At 47.1% G+C, this 23804-nt stretch overlaps 1 protein-coding gene across 2 annotated transcripts in view; it reads left to right on the forward strand.

Moving 5' to 3' along the window:
- Positions 1-8409: 8409 nt before the first annotated feature.
- Positions 8410-23804, forward strand: part of AJAP1 (adherens junctions associated protein 1) — a 126870-nt gene continuing 111475 nt past the window's right edge. For both annotated transcript variants that reach the window (XM_007527244.3, XM_060201316.1), the window contains exon 1: positions 8410-9392. In XM_007527244.3, the coding sequence (XP_007527306.2) occupies positions 9364-9392 (29 nt within the window). In that variant the 5' untranslated portion in view covers positions 8410-9363. The remainder of the gene's footprint in view (positions 9393-23804) is intronic.

Raw genomic sequence — 23804 nt, forward strand, 5'->3', positions numbered from 1 at the left:
ATGACACCAAGACACTGACAAAGCAGTCCTCAAGTGTTCTACCCCCACCCTAAGTTTTACTAAGGTTTATATAGGGTTCAGAATATGTAGCCTATGTGACAAAGCTCAGCTCTACATAGTGACTGATTACATGACAGTTTTGTAGTTACCTATTACATACGTATGGGGGAAGGGAGGAGGGTTTTCTTTTACAACCTTGTGGTTATCTCTTTTCCTGACTCCAGGCTCTGGAGATGTTTTCCCAAGGTCTGGTTTTGTGGTTATCTCTTACTTCAAGGGTCTGCTGTTGGTAACAGCCCTAAATTTCAAGAGTCATTCTTCTATCTGGGAACTCAGGTCTGTTCTGTAATTAATTAATTTAACCCTTGTGTTTCTAAAGTTCATATCTATCTATCTTTTAGTTACCAAGTTTTGTTCAACTCCTACATAAATATATGAAAATATAATTTTAAAAGAATTTTTGCTTGGGGATCTGGAGATAGAGCAGTTGGCTGAGTGCACAGGTTACCATATGAAAGGACTCCACACCTGCAGGGGGGAAGCTTCATGATCAGAGAAGCAGTGCTATAGGTCAGTGACTCTCTCTTTCTCTCTCTCTCTCTCTCTCTCTCTCTCTCTCCCCCTCCCTCCCTCCCCTCTCAATTTCTCTCTGTCTTATAAAAAATAAATAGAAGGAAGGATAGAAAGAAGAAGTTTTCCTTAGAGCTTGATCAGAACTGTGCCATGTGTAACCTGAGCTATAAGAGAGATTAGAATACATAAACTTTAGGCACTGCACATTTATTGTCCCTATATCCCTGCTGAGTGTCCACACACACAATGTTTCTGCTAGTGAGGATATAAAGGTGAAGATACAGGATGGTTGGTGGTCTGTACAGCACTGAACCCTGATCTCAATGGAACCAAACAAAAATGAGAATCCACTGAAAGCATCACTTCACAGGTGAAATCTAGGGCCAGCATTGATATGTGAGCATCAGCTACAATGGGAAGAATCAGCTTTCTTCTTTTTAACATATTCAAAAGCAAAGTGTGGCTTTCAAGAACAGATCTTCCACCTGTCACATTGTAGATATCCTTGGCACTGGAAAGCCCTGGACTGGGTCACCTATCATGTCTTTCCCACTGGGTGATCTCAGGCAGATTCCTTTGAACTTTTTATACATATGTATGAGGTGTAGTCAGCATCTGTGTCAAATATTGTAATAGCGAAACAATTTGAGGGCATGACACATACTACAGTAGTAAGATACCTTCATACAAACTGTAGACAGACATTTCTCAGCTCTCCACCAGATTGCCTCAGTCACCCAGAAAGAAACTCTGAAAGGTTCCCTGGTCATTCCAGTGTCCACAGTAGGGCTAAAGGGTTAAAGACTTTATTTTACGTTCAGGGAATGAAATATTATTCAGTGCTATAGAAATCAAGGAATCTTATGTATCCCAAAAGAATGTACAATATATTTTTATTTAACATTAGGTAATAGCCCCTATGAATGGTATATGATAATAGGATTGATTCTGTAGGTGACATTGTGTTCAGAAACCTTGCTAAATTCAGTTACTTATTTTTGCATATGGTTTACGTACTTGTTGCATTTTCTGTGAACACAAAATTATCATCTATGCATAATGTTTTGTTTCTCTTTTCTAATAAAAAATGAAGTGAAATGAAAACAGAACAAACAAAAGACTTTATTTTGCAGAGCCAGGGAGTGTGACTTACCATTCACCTTGGAGTGCTTTTATTTCTAAATTAAGGTCAAGACCTAGAGGGCCAAACATCATTGCACCTGGGCTTCCTTTAGTCCCACAGCACTTTCCATATTGTTGCAGGATTCAAATCTGGGTCCCGTGTATAATAAGGAATGTACTCTATCTTGTAAAGTATAACTCTGGGCCCTGGGTCATTTTAAGTATTAGGACTAGGCGTGATAAAACTAGGTGGATGACCTAACCAATGAGTTCTGGAACACTACCTCTCAGAACCCTACCCGACTAAGGAAAGATAGAAATAGGCTTGGGGTATAGGTCAACCTGTCACTGCCCATGTTCAGTGGAGAAGTAATTACAGAAGCCAGAAATCCCACCTTCTGCATCCCATAAATATCTTTGGTCCATACTCTCAAGGGATAAAAAATAGGGAAGAAAGCTTCCAATGGAGGGGATGAGATATGGACCTCTGGTGGTGGGAATTGTATGGAATTGTACCCTTCTCATCCCACAATCTTGTCGATCATTATTAAATCTAAAAATAAAAATAAAAAATAAACCACCTCACTGGGGTGGTTTGGAGGTCGAATGAGATCGTGAATGTGAAATGCAATCCACAGTGGTGGAGGCATATGGACTGGAATGAATTTCAGGCCACACTGGGACAAACAGCTGTGTATCTGCCTTGCTCAGGGACACTCAATAATGATATATCTTCTTCTCTTGATGATATTTTCCAGAAGCCTCTTCAAGTCCAAGGATAGAGGATTGGACAAGGCATTAGAGGAAGTGGCCTTTTTGCTCAATTACTCTTTAAATTGGATGTGAGCAGCACAGATGCCGCCTAAGTTGTTACTCAGAGGAGAGAGGGTCTGGTGATCACTGAAGGGGGTGGGGGTGGGGGCTGAGATGAGTCTGTTGTTGTTGGACATGTTAAGAATAGAGCTCTTGGTTTACCCTGAACTCCAGCAAAACTCTTCAAAATCATAGTGGTATGGTGATGATGGTGGTGGTGATGATGTTGATGATGATTTTTTTTCCACAACTGTCCCCTCTAGATAGAAATTCAGTCCCCAGAGATGCATGCCTGAACTGTCATACAGTTATAGGGGAGCCAATTGCCCCTGCCACCCAATGACCTTTGACAAGCGTCTGCCTCTGTATTTCCAGGCAGGAGATGCTTGTTTCTCTGGTAGGTGATGAGGCCTAGATCAGCATTTGCTCAGCTTTGAGATACAAAGATCTATTTAGAGTTCAGGCAAGGGGGAAAAAAAAAGTATACAAACCCAGCATGTAACAAATTCTTTGTAACAAATCTTTGTAACAAAATCTTTGTAACAAATTCTGGCATTGTCAGGTTCAGGAACTTGCGAAAACAAGATGTAAATAACCCACTTGAATTGTTGATACCAGTGAGCAGAGGAAGCTAATGGCTGTCCAAAGTGTTACCAGTCCCTCCCTGAACACAATTATACTCCCTCCCTCAGGAACTTCCTTCCACACAGAATTGTGACACTTGATTTGAGCAATAAATTGTGCATAGAATTGAAACCCCTCTCCTCAAGTCTTAAGGGTACCACTAAGTTTCCACCATGACTCTTTGTCCTACACTATATGATGGGGGCTGTAAACCTTGTCCATCATTCATGGTTACCTGATGAAAAGAATGATAAGGGCTGGTAGCAGTTACTGAAGGTCATGAGCACAGTCAAGACATTAACCATTATTGGATTCAACCACAGAGCTCAGGGTATCTGCATATGCAACAGAACTCAGTGTGAATGGCCTGATGTGGTTTATGGAACAATCTGAGTGACATGCAGGCCTGGAATCATTGGTGTTCTGCTTTGATTTTTGTTTCTAGAGCCAAGGGTCCCCAATTGAGTCTATAGCAGTGACTCCTCCAGGGACAGGCCTCCTTCCCTGTACATCTGCTTCTTCTTTTTATTGACACTGGGTTTATTACTGGGGCTCACTACCTGCACAATGAATCCACCATTTACAGCATCTATTTTACAATTTTTTTCCTTTGAAAGGTCAGAGAGGGGAAGGAAAGATAGAGACAGAGATTGAGAGACACCTACAGTACTTGCTTTACCAACTGTGAAGCTTTCTCCCCTGCAGGTGAGGATCAGGGATTTGAACCTGGGTTCTTGAACATGGTACTGTGTGTTTAACAAGGTGTGTCATGGCCTTGGCCCCCATATCAGCTTCTTGTTTCTGGAGCTTCTCCTGAAGGCACACTTTTCTTAGGAATCTCCATCACTGGCGCTACTTGCACATCCTTGAGACTCAGCGAACAAAGCGTGCTCTTCTCCTCACCTCTGCTGCTCACAGGGGTCTGATCTTGTAGATAACCAAAGGAATCCTCAATTCCCTTACATTATATGTAAGTTATGTCTGACTCCATGTTCCTCATTTTCCAGTATCCCCCATCCTCTCAACTTTTTTTCCTTAGTACCTGAATAAGACCATCCTATCTAAATGGCCCAGATGGTGATACCCCTGGTAGTGTGTACATGTTTCCATTCACAAGGACCTGGATTCAAGCCTTTGGTTGGTCCCCACCTGCAGGGGAAAAGTTTCAAGAGCTGTGAAACACTGCTGCAAGTGTCTCTTTTCCTCCCTCCATCTTTGCCTCCCCAATTTATTTTTGTCTCTAACCAACCAACAAACAAATAAAACAAACAAACAAAAAAGCTATATAAAGTCTGGCATTGCTTCCTCCTCTTTTCCCCTGTTCAAGGCCCAGTGTCTACTGGAACAGAAAGGAGGAAGGGCATTGTTTTCCTCACATCTGTTCTAGAACTAGCACACTATAACCAATTCTTCCTCCTGGCCCCTCTGACCACTGTTATCTCTTCTACCTGTCTCACAGCAGATACCTCCCCTTTGATGCCTCTAGATACACTTCTGACACCAGCATATCTGTTCTGATGTGCAAAGAAGCCAGACAGAACCCCCACAAAACAGACCTTACTTCTTGGTCCTCCTAGGCAGTTAAGAGAACATCCAAGAATTTAGGCAGCTCCAGCTCCCCTCAGTGTGACTGTCCCTGACCAGTTCCCAGTGTTTGGGGGACCACTCAGCACAGCCTCATGTTCACCCCCACCTAGCCTCAGATCCGACAATGCCAAGGGGTTACTTTTCAGTGGTGTCACTTTGTTTGCCAATCCTCTTTTTTTTTTTTTTTTATCCTCTTTCTATTCTCTCCCACATTTAAATAGAAGAGGCAAACCTGTTTTCCCATAAAATAAAAAGTCAGGAAGGGAGGATTTTCTTTTATCAGGACCAGACCAGAATCTGGGCAGCCATTGTTCCACTGTGACCAGCCAGCACTTCATGGGGGCTTACAGCCAGCTGGGGGCCAGTTGTCCTCTTTTACATCCACGTGCACATAAGTTGGAAGAATTTCTAAGTCTCTGCTTTTAGACTTGCTCTAAAGGAAAAGTGACTCAGTTCCTTCTCAGCCCTCCCCGCTCCCCAGCAACTTTAATGGAGGCAAGGGGAAAAAGTTCCTAAAGAAGGGAGCTACTGAGAAGACAAGGTGAGTGTTTAAGAGAAACTTAAAATAATTTTAATCAGCACTTCCCCTTTCATTTAAAATCACAAACTTAGCTACTTAATCAAATGTCATGCTTAAGACATATTTACCTCCTTGGGAGAAAAATGAACAATGGCAGCTCAATTTGGCTTTGGATAGGTTTTAAAAATAGTCAAGTCTGTAAAGGCCATTAGGTAAATGGCCTAAGAGCTTCAGAGAGGACTCCTGCGGGGTCAGCTGTTCCTTTGTAAGAAGAGAGGGCAGGGCAGGGTGAGATCTGAAAGCCATGGGTCTGGGACTTTAGGATCCAGGGTGCAGATTTCTTCCAGCATAGGATTGAAGAGCCAAGAGTGATGAAGACTATGACCCACATAGTCAATGACTGCCACCTCTCCAGATTCAAAGGAGGTCTCAAAACTTTACATCAGGCTCAACCTGACGCTGTTGACTGGCTACGGAAGAAGGGCAAACGCTAGAAGAAGAAGAAGTGATGAAGAACCCAGGAAGTATTCCCACTGTGTGTATGTGTCCACTTGCTGGTAGCAGGGTGCACATAAGCGTGACCGTTTTTGTGTGTGTGTCTACAGAATAGTGTGTATGTATGTGTGTGCATGTTACAGTGTATGGTGGTAGTGCATGAAGTAAGTAGAGCATCACAGTGTGTCTGTACTCATGGGGGCTGACACCCGCCCACCCTTCTCCTCCCCTGAGAAGAGAAAGCTGAAGGCTGTGAGCTGCTGTCAAAGAACAGGAACCCAGTTACACTAAAAATGAAACAGAAGTCGTGGATTCATCACTTCACAGTATACAAAAATGAGAGTGTTTTCACTGAGAGCAGTAAAAATTGGCAAAAAGGATAGACAGTGCTCCCCTTGGTGGGGGGTGGATGGCATTGTCAATGTTGCTGGGGAAACATTACCCTGCTCCTAAAACAGAGTTTCCAGCTTGGTGGGAAGCAGCCTCCCCCCCTCCCTTGTAGTGGGTAGACACTCAGTGACCTACTGTGTTCCTCACTCAGACACATGCCCCAGCCATATTGTTTTAAAAATCTTCCTGCCCAATGTCTTCTGTGTAGTAGTATATCTGTCTGTCTGTCTGTCTGTGTCTCCGTGTCTCTGTTTCTTTTTTTCTCTGAATAAACTGAGTGGTAAAGTCCCAGCAACAGCAAATAAAAAAGAACAGAAAAGCAAAGCAAAAATGCACTGCTGAATCAAAACTGCTTAATATTTTTGTAACACATTTCAATATAATTGGTTCTCATGCATCTTAGTGCACACCCTTAAAAACATTCTGAGATGAGCTTCCAAGGTTTGTTCAAAGCTACAAAGGGAGGGAACCCAGGAGCAGAGAAGGTGAATATCAGCTTCCCCTCAGTAAGCCAGACCCCTTTAAGGATATTTTTGTTTCTGAAAAGGCCTCTTTGGTGAAGCACCCCACTCTATCCCGCTAGGTGGCAGCAGCGGGGACCTTGGACTGTCTTGGGTCCAGCCTGTTGCCCTCCATCTCCCTTGCCTCTTCTTGTGCCCCTGTTCCCTAAAAAAATCTCACAAGAGCTCTAGAGCAAGGGGATCCACAAATGGCCAGGCAAGCAGAGTGTAGATGCAATGTTGTGGTGCTGTCTTGAACCAGATTGGCTAGACCATATGTGGCTATCTTGCTCAAGCCTCACAAAAGCCACTGCATAGAATGGGGCATAGAGACCATTTTACAGATGAGGAAACTGAGGACCTGAGAGAGATCAATGTACTAAGACTCCACCATCAAAGATGGGACACAGCCTAACCGGGTATACTCAAGGGGAAGAGCTGCAGTTTGGGAGACCAAGGTTCTGGAACTCTCTAGAACTGCTCTGAGCGAGGTCCAACAGCATCTGTGAACAAGCGAGGAGGGACTCAGACCCCAGCCTCGGTGCATGGTGATGATTCACCACCCGAGGTGCCAAGTGGTGCTCTCACAGAAGCTCCAGCCAGAGCGCAGCAGAGCGCAATGTACTCCACCATCAAAGAAGCTTAATCTACCCATTGCTATCCCCTGCCTCTTGAGTCTAGGATCTTCATGGGGAGGTGACACTGTCCTGCCTGGACTTGGTAGTATTCTCCCCCCCCCCAAAAAAAAAAAACCTCCAGAGCTCCAGGAATAAAGGGTCAAATCTGGCCATACTCAGGCCCCCAGCTTCCTCTTTCCAGGATGCTCTGGGAAGTGCACAGGGCCCTCCCCTGCTGAGCTCATTTGCTTGTGTGGTTCACAGCTGGGTTGCAGGAACTTCCTTAACCCCTTCCCATTTGGTCTTTCCCCCAACTTCACAGAATTGCGATGCCAGTACCACTTTAAGGCCCTGGCTCTGTCTCTCCCTGGAGGGCACTGAAGCTTTCTCTGCCCGAAGTTAGAAGTCAGTGAACTGTGTCTTCAATGGAGAATTCCAGGAAGCCAGTTTTCTCTGGGAGAAAGAGTCTCTGCCTGTCTTTCCTTTCTAGTCATTGTCTTGCCTAACCGGGTATACTCAAGGGGAAGAGCTGCAGTTTGGGAGACCAAGGTTCTGGAACTCTCTAGAACTGCTCGGAGCGAGGTCCAACAGCATCTGTGACGAAGCAGGGAGGGACTCAGACCCCAGCCTCTGTGCGTGGTGATGATTCACCACCCAAGGTGCCAAGTGGTGCTCGTGCAGAAGCTCCAGCCAGAGCGCAGGCTTCCTTTCCAGCAGACCAGGCGGCAGCGGCGGCGGCGGCGGAGTTGGGATCCCTGGTGGCTACGGAACTCCCACCACTGGAGCTCAGCCCCTTTCGCACAGCTCCACCCCCAAGGAAACTTTTCGTGGGGACCCCATTCCCTGTGCTCCTTGGAGGAAAAAATAAGCTCCTGGGGTCCACCTGGCGCACCCATAAAACGGGTAGGAACCTCGAACTGCATAGCTTGCCACCCTGTTACCGTGGCAACACCGTCCGGCGGCGCCGGGCAGTCCAATCGGATCACGAGGCCTCCCCAGCCTCTGCCTAGGTGGGGGCCCGACAGCGCCTGGCATGGGGAAGGGCCGTCCCGCCGGGTCCCGACTCAGCCCGGTGCGGCCAATCTGGACTCGGCGAGGCGGGGCAGCAGCAGGCGGCCTGGGCGGGCCGGGGGTTCCAGCTCCTGTCAGAGGGGCGGGGAAGGCGGGTGACGTGAGCTGGGCCAGGCGGGCGGGAGGAGTTGGGACCCGCTCTGAGAGGCGGGGGAGAGCGCACCGAGAGGTAGAAGCGCGGAGGGAGGCTGAGGAGCGGCGCGGGCGGCTCTGCAGCGGGCGGGCGCGGTGGGCGCGGGCGGCAGGGGGCCCGGGATCCCCGCGCGCCTCCTGGGCGCGGCGCCGCCGCCGCGCGTCCCCACGCCCCGCGCTCCACAGTCCCCGAGCCCCGCGCACCTTTCAGACCCGCCTCTCGCCAACCCCAGGACCCACGGCCGTCTGCGGAGCGAGCGCTCAGACGGAGACCCCGGATAACTTAAGCTGACAGGCCACCGAGTGCCCCCTACCTTTCCTGGCAGAGCCCCCGGGCCCCGCGGCGGAGGGTACCAGCCACCGGCTGCATCGCCACCGGCCGCACCCGCTAACTGCGCCGCCCCCTCGGCGAGGCGCTCAGTCCTGAGGCAAGAGCCAGAGCCCAGCCGAAAGCACTCACCCAGCGCAGCACGATCCGGCCTCTCTCCTCGCGGCCCGGAGGGCGAAGCCCGGGCTCCGAGACTCTCGCGGAGCTACTGCTGCGCCAGAGCGCGCCCCTCTCGGGTGGGCGGCGGACACCCCTTCCTTCTACCCTTCTCTACTGGATCGCCCCCGGAGGGGCCAACGAGCCCCGCGCCGGGGCCGAAGGATGTGTGCCCCAGCGGGCCGCCCCGCCTAAGCCATGCGCCCCAACGGAGGCGGCGCACCGGCCGGCATGGAGCTCCGCGAGGCCGCGCTCTGACTCGCCCTGCGCCCCGCGGCCAGCGGCCGGCGGGCGGCGGGCGGCGGGCAGCGGGCGGCGGACGGCGGCGGACCGAGAGACCTAGACCCGCGCGGCGGGACGGAAGCGAGCCGGCCCGGCGACGCATAGATGGCCGGGGCGAGCCAGGTCTGAGGCTTCGCTCCCCGAAACGTGATCATGTGGATTCAACAGCTTTTAGGACTAAGGTGAGCGACCTGACCCGGTCAGCGCCAGGGTGCGTGTGGGTGCGTGGGTGAGTGGGTGCGTGGGTGTCCAGTCGGGCTGAAGCAGTGCTTTCCTCCTTGTTGCAAATGAACAAGCTCCAGCTCTCTGGAGCCCCGGGAGATGGGGGGGCTAGTCTGGGGCTGGAAGCCCGGCGACCCCTGCGGGAGGGAGCCACTCTCCCAGGCTCCGCGTGTCCGGGGTACAGGCAGGGACGCCCGTCCCAGCTATGCTGGCAGCAGGGAGGTCCAGGCGCGCCCGCAGTTCCTGGCGCCAGCAACGCAGTGTCCTGGCTGGCCGCCCCGGCGCGCCTGCTGCCCGGGGCCTGGAGCGAGGCTCGGGCCTTGGGCACGACCTGCAGTAGACCGATCATGTGGGGGTGGGGTGGGGGTTGGGGGTTGGGGTTGCGAGTGATAGCTTAGCCAGAGGAGTTACAGAGAACCCAAACCAGTCAGCCAGCCACTCTGCCTGCCTTTCCCGAAGCTCGGGACCCCAGCACTGAGCAAGGGCCTCTGTGGGTTTCCAGTTGCCTGTTCCAGCTGTTTGACGGTGACCTCCAACCCAAGGGGCGAGCACATCTGGTGGGCAGATGGAGCAGGAGACGCTGGGGCTCTTGGGGAGTTTCTAGGGGCACCTCTTCCCATATGCAAATACTGCGAGGGAACCCTCTGAGGCTCTTCTGTGTCTGGGACTCCAGAGACTACTAGTACCCTGAGCCTGCATTGGTGGAGGTTTCCAGAAAGACCCTCTGGGGAAACTTTATTCGCCTGTCCTGCATTTGAGGGCTTTAATCCTTGTCTCTGGCGACTTAAGCCCTTGTAGGGGTTAGTTGTCCCTGTGGAGGGACAGACTGCCTCCCTAGCCTTCACCTTGCTGCGGGGGGGCTCTGAGGTGCGAGTGCTTGCGGGTCCCGGGTTGGACCTCCGCCGGGAGGATCTAGGCTGAGGTGGTGGAAGCCAGCGTGCGGTTCGCAAGTTTGTCCACTGGGATGCACTGCGCTTCCGCTTAGGGGAGGCGAGGAGCTGATACTTGCAGGAGCAGGCTGACAGAGGCGCCCCCACCTCCACCCCGTAGGAGCTGGGAGACTGAGCTGAAGGGAGAATGAAGTGCTTGTCTTGGTTTTGAGGAATCTGGAGAGGACTCAGCATGCCTAGCCTTTCTCAGATAGCCTGGATTTATGAGACAACTCCCCAAACTGGGAGTAAGCACCGCTAAAAACACGTAGTAGTAACAATTAATAATGATACTACTAATCATACAGAATCGTCAATTGTTCCTTGGCCTTTCTCAGAAAATCGGCACCCCTCGGTCTGGTGGTGGTGGTGATGATGTCCTCTTGCCAGCTGGCCATAGGCTTTAAAGGGTTAATGGGGGAGCACCTCCTGTTGGGCATTGACTCAGCCTGAATCAATACAGTGTGCTTGCACTAGATAAGGTTTAGGCTTGGTCTTTCGGGGACTCAGAGAAAATGGAGCTAGGGCAGCTCTGCTCCAGTGACCCCAGCCAGGTGGCTGCCACCCTCCTTCTTGGAAGTGAGGGCCTTGGGAAGATCAAAAGGGTTCCCAACAGCCCCCAGTGCACCTTCTGAGCTGCTGTCTGACTCTAGGTTACGGCTGGATGGCAAATTATTTGAACTAGCTTATTTATTATTTATTTTATTTTTTTATTACTATCATTGTTCACTTGCTAGGTGGAAGGACTAGAACATTCAGGGAAGGGGAAGAGAAAGGGAATGACATGGAAAGGGGGCTCTGTGACAGCTCAGCTTCCTCAGTGAGACAGACAGACTGCTCAAAAGTCCTTGAGTGAGACAGACTTGGGATTTCACTTTGGGAAATAAGGTCTCTTGGTGGTTTTGAAGTTTGACCTTTTATTTTCTCCCCTCCAGAATTAGCACAAGAGATTTACCTGTAAATGTTCTTCGAAGGAGGGGCTACCACCTATCTGGGCTGTTGGCAGGCAAGGGCTCTGTCGTGTCTGTTAGAGCTGCCCCTGCCAGAAGAAGGGGTGATGCTGGCAGGGTCTCTGAGCATGCTTACACCAGGCACAGGGTGAAGGAAAGCCTGGGCTGCAAATGCATCTATTCCTTGCAGAAGGTTTGGCACCTTTCTGAAACACTTTCTGGCTTCCCATGGGTGAGGATCTGTGTCTTCCTGGGTACAGGGTTCCACTAAGACTTCCAAGAGAATAAGTCAGTGTTAGATTATTAGTTTCTTCTGCTTGCAACTGAGCTATGTACAGATGCTTTTATTTCTTAGGAAGGGGAAGCAGATTGAGTCTGATTGAGCTCTTTTTATGCCTGTCTGGTCCAAGTTGATTCAGAGATCCAAAGATACCTTCAGTCAGCACAAACCATGGCTGCCCCAGAATGGGGTGCAGAGGTTTGACCAGCTGCTTAATGCTCACACTAATCCCCCCCACACACACACACACACTCCCCCAGCAGCTTGGAGAGGTGTGCTTGCTCAGCTAGAAGCTCTAAGTTTGTGGTTGGGCTGCCTGGTTGTTAATAGTCTTTGGGGCTCGGCCAGATGTGGCTATTCAGGGCTGAGTGTCCTGGAAAACATTTGTTACTTGAGCTTGAGGGTGCCATTGTTAGCCATGCTACACCTTCTCCCCAGACCCTGCTCCTGGGACAGAGATCATATGGAGATGTGTGTGTGTGTGTGAGGTGGGGGGCACTGTCTTGCTATTCTTTCACTGGAAGATTGTCTGGGTTTTCTGTTGAGGACTTTTTTTTTTTGTGAGTGTGGAGGGGGAGAAATCACAACATACTGTCCTATCTCTTCTTCCATGGAGGCTTAACCATGGATGCCATGGTACCTTTGGACTTCACCACATGGATGCTGTCTGTCACTATCCTACCTACAGAATCCCCAGCAGCTGGGGCTGAGTAGCTGGGCATTGGGGGAGTGAGTCAAACTCTGCATCTACAGACAGGTACAGCTTGGTCAGGGCTTGTCTCAAGCTGTCCCTCTCAAATTGGTTGCATCTGGAATCCACTGAGTGCTGGTGGCTGGAACCCTCATGGGAACAACTTGGGAGGCAGCACAAATCTTTTCATCCCCTCTCTCCACTCCTGCTTTCATTGGGAGACCCACTGTCATTGCAGAGGAGGAGGGGTGAGGGGTGACAGGCTCCTCCCAAGCTGTCTCTTCTCCTCAGATGGCTTTTTTTAATCTCCTGCTTCTTTTCCCTCTGTGCATTGAAGGGGAATTTACATTGTCGAGAGCAGTGCAAGTCCATTCAGAAGCCAAGACAGCTCCATGCCTCCCTTTGAGATGCCTGTCTCTGGTCCCCAGAGAGGGAGCAGCATGCCTCTGAGAGGGAGAAGAACAGCCTGCATTTTCCCACTAGGGAAGATGGCTGGTTTGGTGATAGGGATGGTGGCACCTGACCCCAGCCCCTTTGACTCACTGGCGTGAGATCGAGGTGTTGGTACATTTGGGCTAGTCATGAGTCATTCATGTCCCTGGGGGCTTTGCAGAAGACCCAGAGGACTCATGGTATGTGTGGATAAGACTTTGGGTCAGGATGGAGTAGACATGAAACCCATGACTCTGGAGCCTTCCTGAACTCAGGGTCTACTCTCCTGGTTTATATAAGAGTCATCTGCTTTCAATACATAGTTGCCAGGTTTTCTTCAAAGGGTTACAAGTCAGTGGAGACCAAATTGATGTAAAGATTAGCTTGGAAAGCCAAATATATCCTTGATCTAGATCTTCCTGTTTGAAGTCTGGCTCCAGAGGGTTTCTCCTGTCCAATGCCAATCAGACAAGAGGGGGAGGAGGCAGGAGGGGTTTTCTGGGGCTGGTGCTAACAAGCCAGGTTCCTGACTTGAAGACCCTTTTTCAGGAATTCACAGGAGACAGGAGACGTGAGTCAGGAGGTCACATAGTGAGTGAGTAGGGAGTGGCCCTTCCCGTCAGTTTGAGCCCTCAGTTAGTAGAAATCCAGAAGGTACCCCATGTCTGCAGCAAGACTACCTGTGTGGCCCTTAGGTGGGGGCCCAAGGTTCCCCTGGCATCACTCCATGTGGGCTGGGTTAGATCTAGCCACCTCAGAGAGACTTGATTGTTTTAGCTCCTTGGTAGTGAACAGTAATCAGTCAGGAGTTTGTCCCTGGAGCTCCTTTCAGAAGGATGTGGCAAGGACTCACTTTCTGCTGCCTGTTAAGGGACTGATGCTACCTCATCATCTATTGTAGTCTCTGAACCTCTGGAATATCCTGCTTTCAATACATAGTTGCAAGGTTTTCTTCAAAGGGTTACAAGTCAGTAGACACCTCATGCAGTCAGAGACATGGTTGGGCTTCCACTTCAGAAAGGACCCCTGTGACAGTGAGGGACCAGAACCCATCCTTTCTTTGTGAGGAATGCTCAGAGCTGAGGAATGTCTGTAAAGTGTCCTATGGTGGTGGGGGGGGGTCGAATAGTGGGACAGAGCAGGAGTTCACATGACAGCATAGACTCTAGGTATTCTTAGGAAGGAGAGCTTCACCTTCTGTGCATTTCCATTGAAATGTCTGCACCCAGAAGAAAGATGTCACAGAAGTTTTTCCCCCTCCCACTCATAGATAGGCTGTGTTCAGCCTCCCTGTCTGCCACTCAGTGTGCTTGTCCTGTCCACTCTCTGGGACTGCAGCCATCTGTTGCGCTTTCTCTCCAATGACTGCCCAGGTTGCTGAAGCTTTTCCTTCTCTGCCACCAGTTTCAGTCCTGGTGGTGGGTGTGGGAGTGGCGTGGGTCATGCAACTGCTGAGGCTTTGTCAACCACCCTCAAGGGGAGCTGGTGTTCAGGTCTGCCTATGAACATAGTAGTAATAGAGATACACACAGGTAACTATGTGTCTGCTTCCTACCTCAGGCATTGAAAAAGAGTCCTGCTCTCTGAGCAGGGACTTTCATTTGTCATCACGTCTTTAGAGGAATGCCCTGCACAGAAGAAGTGCTCAGAAGTTGTCTGTGGATGAGTAAATGTGTCCACCAGGAGTGGAGTTCTTGCTTTATCAAATCTTGAAATTGTAGTTAGTTGCCTTTCATATCATAAGGAGACCCAGGAGAAGAATGTCCACCCATGGTTACCTTTAAATTGTTCTTCTACCCACAGAGGAAATGCTCACAATTTCACCATTAGAGATTCATATTCTGACTTGAAAGGTTTGAAACTTAAAGTCAAGGTTAGGATGCAGATGTGTTTGGGAGAGAAGAGCCCACTCAGCTCTTTCAGTCATTGACTGTGTGGGAAGAGGATGGGTATAGATGCAATAAAGGCAGGTAGCACAGGTCTGGTAGTGTTTGGGAAAGGGAGTGATGGTGACAGCGCCACCAGTGAAGATGGGGCCAGAAGCTACAGTTAAGCCTCACTTTTACCTTGGGTTAAAAGCCTTGTTAAGTGTTATAGCTGGGCTGAAGTCTGTCTCTCTTAAGCTTTCTTGAGGGCTCATTGAGTTTATATAAACCTATGGACCAGGAAAGGTTAACTGGAGACAGGCTGGTTCTCTTGAAAGAGATGTTCTGGTGGGGATATTAGTTTATGGGCGTGAGGTTGGAGGTCATCTGTGTAATGAGCTGTGGCAGGCACTTGGGACATCTGCTCCTGTCTCCAGTGTGAGCTACAGAACATGCACTGTGCCCTGATCAGATGCGCAGTCCAGGTCATTGGAGAGAAGGTGCCTATTTTCACTTCATTCATTCTTTCATTCAATCCTCACTTCTGCAGTGCCTGGCTAAGAGCAGACATGGGGTAGTTATGCAAAAGTGAGCGTATTTCTGCCTCAGAGACTGTGTAATCCACTATGGGGAAAGATGTCCCAGAATGTGGTGCAGTAAGTAAAGTATTGGACTCTCAAGCATGAAATCCTACATTGAGTCCTTATTTCTTTTTCTCCTCCTCCTCCTCCTCCTTCTTCTGATTGATAGACAAATGCATATTATAAAAAGTGTGGAGATAGCATAATGGTTATGTAAAAAGACTTTCATGACTGAGACACCAAATGTCCCAGGTTCAGTTCACAGCACTACTATAAGCCAGAACTAAGGAATGCTCTAGAAAAAAAATGTATTCACTAAGAATAGAACACTCTGACTAGAGGAGAGAACAGCACTGTTCAAGAGACACAGCTGGCAATGCCCTTATACTTTCAAACCTTCCAGTCATCACATTGACAGAAATGTGATATAAACTTAATGATCCATTTTTTAAACTCCATATATATAACTATCATTACTTCATTTTTTTTTCTCAATAGAAAGTAGTATTACTATGTATTAATGTTGCCTTCTTATCCTTTGCTAAGAATCTGAGGTAAGAGTTTGGTTTATTCTTGGACATCTTCCCTGCACTTCAGGCCAGCCACATTTGGGGTGCTCAGTAGTGCATAAGACTTAAGCTGCCATCCTGGAGAATCAGAAGTCAGGAAAGTCACTTTGGGCAGCCCACATCACCTTTCAAGTTTGCTCTGGCACCATGGCTTGGTTGGTTTGCACTCCGAAGAGGCCAGCCTGGCCAGCAGCCCTCTTAATTCAGTGTGGATACTGCTGAGTGCCAGCTTTGTGCTAGGCTGGGGCCAGGGCCAGCAGCGCAGTGAGTGGGGGTGGGCAGTGTGCCACCTTTAGGGGCCTATGGGCTGGAGGGGAGACATTGTCCCTTCAAGCAGCTTATTCTTACTGCTGGAGTGCTTTCTGCATCGGGCTGCAGTGTAATTTTGGGGGTGCAGGAAGGAACTCACAAGAGTGTAGACCCTGTAACAGAGGAGTCTTATCAGTGATGGAGAGGTGAGACTAGCAGGCAGAGAAGTTTTCAGCATGCAGAAGTGGGTTTCTTTCCTCACCTTATCCTGAAGGATCCTGGAGGATGTTTCCAGCATTCTCTGTGACCTCCAATATAGGAGAACTGGGGATGCAGACTTCAGGGCCTCTCCTGTACCAAACAACTAGGTAGCCTCAGTCACAGCCCTGTCCTCTCCCCTGTATGACTCACTTGTCACCACCAATATCTATGCCACCTTGAGAGCGCAGAACTCACTAAGGCCTGGCTTGAATGAAAACTTTTAGGAATGCTATTCTAGAAGTATGTGTGTGTGTGTGTGTGTGTGTGTTCACATGTGAACACAGTTCTTTTGAAAGGGTATTTCTTTCTGTTGGGTGATGTGTGAAGTGGGTATAAGTTTGTGTGTATCTGTGGTGGGTTAGAGAATTGGAGACCACTGTTTATCCAAGTAAGGAGCTCCAACTTTAGGTAAAGAGACCAGCTTTAATTTATTTTTATTTTACTTTTTCAGTGTTTTTAGGAACTGACTCGGGGATAGCTTTTTTTTCCAGCTAGAAAGAGAACTGCAGACAGACAGACAGACAAACAGAGAAAGAGAGAGAGAGAGAGAGAGAGAGAGAGAGAGAGAGAGAGAGAGAGACGCAGATAGAGAGATGGACAGACATACCGTAACACAGAATCATTCCTTCATGAAGTGACAGTCTCATGTGGTGCCAAGTACTCAAGCCAAGGCTGTGTGTATGGCAAGGGAGGCAAGTATTTCTCTACCTCAAGAGAACAGCTTTTTAATTTAGACAATGAGTACTGAGAACAGTTTCACAATTTGAGAGCTGTTTAAATTAAATGGCAATTATTTGAGCTCTGAAATAGTTCACATTTTTATCTCATCAGCATTATCTTGAATGCACTGACTTGGTTATATAGGGTGTATGTTCATTCTAAGACCCTTATATTTAGAGGAATTTGGGAGCTACCGAATAAAAGATCAAATCTGACAACTAATAGCACACTCTTAAAATTGACATGCAGGTTCTATTGGCTGTTGCAGACATTCTGGTGAAAAAGAATGTGCAGACAGAAACTAACCATAGTGGCTCCAGAGTGTGGTCTCAGGAGGAGTTCAGTAGGTATTGGTGTTTCTGGGCTCTGCAGGGTATTTCCTGCTATCTCATGGAATCTCCCATCCTGAAAAAAAAAAAAAAGTTTAGGTTGGAAGCAAGGAGGTTTCCAGCTGGGATCCTCTGGCACTGGTGCTGTGAAAAAAGTGAGCTAGTTTAGTTTATTTTATGATTCTGGTATTACCCTACACCAAAGCCAAACAAAGACAGCAGCATGAGAACTTCTTCTTCTAGTGTTTGCCCTTCTTCCATAGCCAGTCAACAGCATCAGGTTGAGCCTGATGTCTGGTTGTTGCTGGCTTTGAAAGTGACTGGGATCCATGTGGATTCAGCTGGCTAGGAAGGATCTTCAGTTTCCCCAATAAATGGGTACTCACGGGATGCACCACGAGAAGGTCGATCCAATGCATCCCAGCATGAGAACTACAAACTATTATCACTTCTGATAAAAAAAAGTATCAACAGAGAACTCCTAACAAAATATTAGAAAATAATTTTAGCATATACAAGAAGAAATACATTTCATGGCTATATAGCATTTATTCCATAGTTACAAAACTGGTTCAGTATTTGAAAATCATCCAATGTAATGTACTATATTACCTAAAGAAGAAGTAAATAAAGAAGAAAAATCATATGATTATATCAGTTGATGGAGAAACTATATTTTAGGTAAGTTGGCATCTTTCCATAATAAGAACTCTAAGAAAAACTTAGGGACAATTTTTCTGCTAGACAAAGAGCATTCACAAAAATTCACAAATAACTGCATACTTAAGGATGAGAAACTAGAAGCTTTTCCCCATGAGATCAGGAACAAGTCAAGCATCTTTCCATGAAGAGAGAGCTCTCATCACTGTTATTCAATACAATGCTGAAGATTGAAGTCAGTGCAGTACTGAAAGAAATGGAAATAAAGGCAGATAGAAGAGAAAATACATAACTTTCCCTTTTTCTAGCTGATACAATTGTAGAAAATCTTAGGTAACCTATATAATAGTCTTAGAAATAATAAGTAACTTAAGCAAGGTTGCAGGAAACAAGATAAATATACAAAGTCAGTTGTCTTCCTTTTTTCTAGCAATGAATACTGGAACTAAACACTGAAATGAACACTGAAATTAAAGACGCAGTACTGTTTGTTGGGAGTCTCAGCTTAGCCATAGTAATAGTACAGACTAGAAATGTCTAGAAGGCACTTACTGAGCCCATGCTATTGCTGGTGTGTCCTCATAGAAAAAAAAAATTCTTGGACTGGAGTCATAATTGTCAGAATACCATTTCTGGTTCTAATTTTGATTGTAATAGACACTTCAGTAACAACCATTTTGAAAAAGCAAGAACACTACTCACAGGTCTTGGGTACAACTATACATAGTCAGTGACACATGTGAGGTCACAAGGAGTGAGTTAGAGGACATACCCTTTATCAGGGTTGTACGTTTTCATGCTCACTCTTTACTATACAGTTTAAAATGAAGAGTGGGAAAGGGAAGTAAATGATCAGTCAAAAGGTAAATTGTCTATATGAAGCAGGACTTTCTTTTTCTTTTTTTTTTTATTTACTAAAAGGAAACACTGACAAAAACCATAGGATAAGAGGGGTGCAATTCCACACAATTCCCATCACCAGAACTCTATATCCCATCCCCTCCCCTGATAGCTTTCTTATTCTTTATGCCTCTGGGAGTATGGGCTCTGGGTCATTGCAGGATGCACAAGATAGAAAGTCTGGCTTCTATAATTGCTTCTCTGCTTCTTCTTCTTCTTCTAGCGTTTGCCCTTCTTCCGTAGCCAGTCAACAGCGTCAGGTTGATCCTGATGTAAAGTTTCGAGACCTCCTTTGAATCTGGAGAGGTGGCAGTCGTTGATTATGTGGGTCATAGTCTGTCTGTAGCCGCAGGGGCAGTTCGGGTCGTCTCTGGCTCCCCAGCGATGGAACATAGCGGCGCACCGGCTATGGCCTGTTTGATAGCGATTGAGGAGGGCCCAATCATAACGTGCTAGGTCAAAGCCATGTTGACGCTTGCAGGGGTCTGTGATAAGGTGTTTGTTCTTTTCCTCAGCTGACTGCCAACTCTGTTTCCAAGAGTCTGGAACAGAGAAGTTCAGTGTAGGCATAGGGGACCAGATTGGGTGATGAGACGTCAAGCGTTGGACAGGGTGGGCGAAGATATCCGCGTATATTGGCAGGTCCGGTCGAGCGGAGACGTGGGAAATGAACTTAGATGATGCCGCATCCCGATGAATATCTGGCGGGGTGATGTTGCTAAGAACTGGCAGCCATGGAAATGGGGTGGAACGGATGGTTCCAGAAATTATCCTCATGGAGGAATATAATTTGGAATCGACCAAGTGGACATGGGGGCTACGGAGCCATACTGGGGCACAGTATTCTGCAGTGGAATAGCATAATGCCAGAGATGACGATCGTAGTGTGGAAGCGCTCGCGCCCCATGAGGAGCTGGCCAGTCTTGCAATGATGTTATTCCTCGCGCCCACCTTTGCTGCAGTTTTTATGAGATGTTTGTGAAATGACAGAGTGCGATCGAGAGTAACGCCAAGATAGACTGGCTGGACTTCATGCCGGATTCTCGTTCAGCTTCTCTGCTGAACATGGGCATTGACAGGTTGATCCATACTCCCATCTCTCTCTTTTTCTAGTGGGGCAGGCCTCTGGGGAAGTGAGGCTCCAGGACACATTGGTGGAGTCTTCTGCCCAGGGAAGTCCGATTGGCATCATGTTAGCATCTGGAACCAAGTGGCTGAATAAAGAGTTAACACATAGAGCCAAAGAAATTGTTGACTAATCATGAACCTAAAGTCTGGAATAGTTCCTATGAACCTGGGGGGGTCTCCGTTTTGTAGACAGTTAGTAGTGAAGCAGGGCTTTCTGATAAGGGAAACTTCCTGGACACAGCAGACTGTCTACTTAGCCCCATAGCTAGCAATGTGTTTATTCAAGGTAATGGTTTTTGAAATGGATATCAAAAACTGTCAGCCAATTACTTTGTCAAAAAATGTTGTCCCCTTCCCCCCATATTTATTTACTTACATATTTACTTATGAGATAGACGGAAGGAGAAGGAAAGAGAACTGGAGCATTATTCTGGCATATGTATTGCTGGCTATTGAACTGAGGGTCTCATGCTCAAGGGCCCAACACTTAACCCACCGGACCACTTCCTGGGCCACAAAGCAAGTTGTTCTATGACACATTAAACAGGATAGAATAGCTCACCCAGTAGTACACACATTGTTCACCATGCCGAAGATCCTGAAACTGAGCCCCAGGGCCACATGAGAGCACCACAGACAATGCTAGGGGAAAAGCTCTTAGGCTAGACACTGAAAGTATAACCCATAGAAGGGAAATGTGTTAAACTGAGCTTCATCAAGTTTTTAAACTGGCTCTGATAAAGACTAAGTGTATGAAATGACAAGCTACAGAGTAGAATATATTTGCAGTCACATATCTGTCAAATACCCAAAAACTTAAAAAGACCTCTCACAGTTCAACAGTAAGCAAAAGGCAGGCATTTCAGTCTGAATCAGGTACAAGCCAGGAAGGGAATTTGACTGAAGAGGTTATCAATATGTCCTAACTGCATGTGGGAAGATACTTGGCACCACTGGCTATGGGAAAATTGTAGTGCAAGTCCTGGTATGACATCACTGTGTCCTGTACAGATGGATAGAATGAAATCCATGGACAGCACCCAGTGCTGGCAGGGGTGTGCAGAAACCAGATCCTTCACACTCCTCTGAAGAGGAAGTTACAGCCCTTTTGAAGAGTAGCTTGACAGTTTCTTAGGAAATTAAAACATGTGGCTGTGCCAGACAGTTGAGCATTTTATCACAGGCATTTATGCTGGAGGAATGAAGACTTGTGTTCACACAAAAACCTGTGCATGAAGATAGCAGCTTTATTGGTAATAGTCGCAGACTGGAAGCAGACCAGCTGCCCTTCAGTGGTGAATGGTGAAGCACACCGTGGCCCATTGGAGACATGGACTGGTGCCCGACATTGGAAATGAAAGAATTGATATAGCCGGTAACCTGCGTGGCAATCCAGAGAACAGTTCTGAGGGGGAAAGCCAGTCTCAAAAGGTTACTTGCAATATGATGTTTCCACAGCATTCTTCAGATGGCAAAATTATAGAAATGGAGAACAGTACCTTAGTGACTACCAGGGGCTAGAGAGAGTGGGAGGGCAAAGGAAGAGAATGTGACTATAAAAGGGCATCCTGAGGGATCTTGAGCTGTCAGTAGTGCTTTCTGCCTTGGTTGTGTCAATATTGGAAGCTTTTATTTTCCCTTCTCCCTTCCTTATTCCCTCCCTTTCTTTTCCTATCTTCCCTAGAGCAGTGCTCTAGGGAAGTTTATGGTGGTGCTAGAGACTGAACCCTAAGTCTTGGAGCCTCAGGCATGAAAATCTTTTGCTTCACCCTTATGTTGTCTTCTTTTTGCTCCTTGCTGATATGTTTTTCCTCCATCTTCCTAAAAATGTAGCCTCCGAGGGACTAGGAAAAGGTTACACAGGATGCCACTGTGTTAAGTCTAAACAGACCTTATCAAGCTATCATTAAGTTAAAAATTAAAAGCTTACATTAAAGACCTGACACAAATCTGCCAAAGGTCAGCAATTGATTGTGTGTGTATGTTTGTGTGTTTGTGTGTATGTGTCTAAGTGCAGCTTCTTTAACTATCATGTATATGAGTTTAATGGCAGCTGTAGTGCAGCTGATGTGGGAAATGAGGAAAGAAATAAAGGCATCACTGTACAAAATCCTCTATGTTGTGATCAGGCTGAGTTTTTTAGAATGCAAAGTGTAGCAGCTTACAAACATGTAGTGTGGCTAATGTTATGAGATTCATCATCAGTGACAGTAATAAATGACCTAGTGCATAATTATTGGATAAAAAGAGCTGTCCAGATACTTACATAAATCAGGTCAGCTCCAAAAATAGAGCGCTGTTTTTGGGGACAGTCCCACTTTTTCACCGTGGCACACTGGCTGGCTTCAAGACCAAACAGAACTCTGCTGTCTCTTTGCGGCGGCGCAAGCACTCTTTCTTTTACTCTGGAACTCAGGAACCCTCTCCCTTACTCTCAAACTCAGAAACTCTCGCACCCTCGCACTCTCGAACTCGGAACTCAGGAACTCTGTCACTGGGGAACTCAGGAACTCTCGGACTCCGGAACCCTCTCCCAGGGTCCCTTGGGGCGGGGCCAAGCAGGCCCGCGAAATTAACAGGACTCATCCAATTCTCTTGGAGGGGGAGGGCTAGAACAAGCCAATGTAAAGCATACGACAATTCCCCCTTTTCTTTTTAACTAAATGACTATAGTATCAAGGGTGTGGGGTGAACAGAAACATATATAACCAAAACCAGCATGTTGCCAAGGGAAGGCCTGAGGGGGCCATATCTGAAAAAAAAAACATTTCTTGCCTCTGGGGGGCTACTTGCCTCGACAGGCATTTGCATGGGGGCGGGGAACGGCCTAGGGTCCCAAAGGCAGCTGGCTGCAACTTACTTACTATGAAACAAAACTTGTTATTAGCATATCTACTGCACTATCTAACATTTCTAATAGAGAAGGAATTTGAGACTTTTACATATCAACAAAGTCTTTTAACCTTTTGTTACACCCATTCAAGATGGAGACACACCCTAGGTGTGGGCCGGAGAGGAAACCTCAGGCATGAGAATAATTAGCATAGCCATTGTGCGATCTACCATTTCTAATAGAGAAGGTAGTGTTTTACATATCAACAAGTCTATTTAACCTTTTGTTTAGACCAACTTAGTTGAAATATATTGATTGTTAACTAATTTTTACCTCAGACTTTAAATGTAAGTTAATTTTTATCTTTATGAGAATTACGTTGAAAACCTTTTTCATTTATCTTTGACTAGTAAGAATTTAGCCTTAAAGCTACTGTTTACCAAACTTTAAACATACACATAAACATAGTCATTAATACACGAGGAGAGAAACCTTTGTTACGAAGACATGTCATTTTAAACACGAATTTAAATCTATATTGTCTTAGTTGATTTTAAGTCAAACACCAAGACACTTAGTTTCTAGATCAGTAAGTTGTGAGCCTCACATTTGTGAGGGCAGCAAAATAGTAGAAAGTAGCTTTGCTGTTTTCACCTCATTTGGTCTTTGTAATGGAAGAACTGTAGTGTGTATTTGTATGCACATGCACTCACTTGGACTCTGTAAAGCTTGGATTTTGCTGCCTACAGGAAGCCCTGTGTTAGATTTAGCTGTGAACTTCTGCAAGTCTATGAACTAGATTCATCAGCTTTCTTTTTCTTTACTTTTATGCCTACCTAGATGTCTCTGGGACACACTCACTTCAGACCTTTTCCAAAGGCAGGCTATGTGCTAAGTGACCCAGTCCACCTGTATCATTTCATCCCCATTCTCCTGATCCTCATAATGAATCTGTAGGTGGATACTGTTCTCATTTCACAATGAAGGCAACTGAA

The sequence above is a fragment of the Erinaceus europaeus genome, chromosome 11 (assembly GCF_950295315.1).
Source record: "Erinaceus europaeus chromosome 11, mEriEur2.1, whole genome shotgun sequence".
Classification (NCBI taxonomy): domain Eukaryota; kingdom Metazoa; phylum Chordata; class Mammalia; order Eulipotyphla; family Erinaceidae; genus Erinaceus; species Erinaceus europaeus.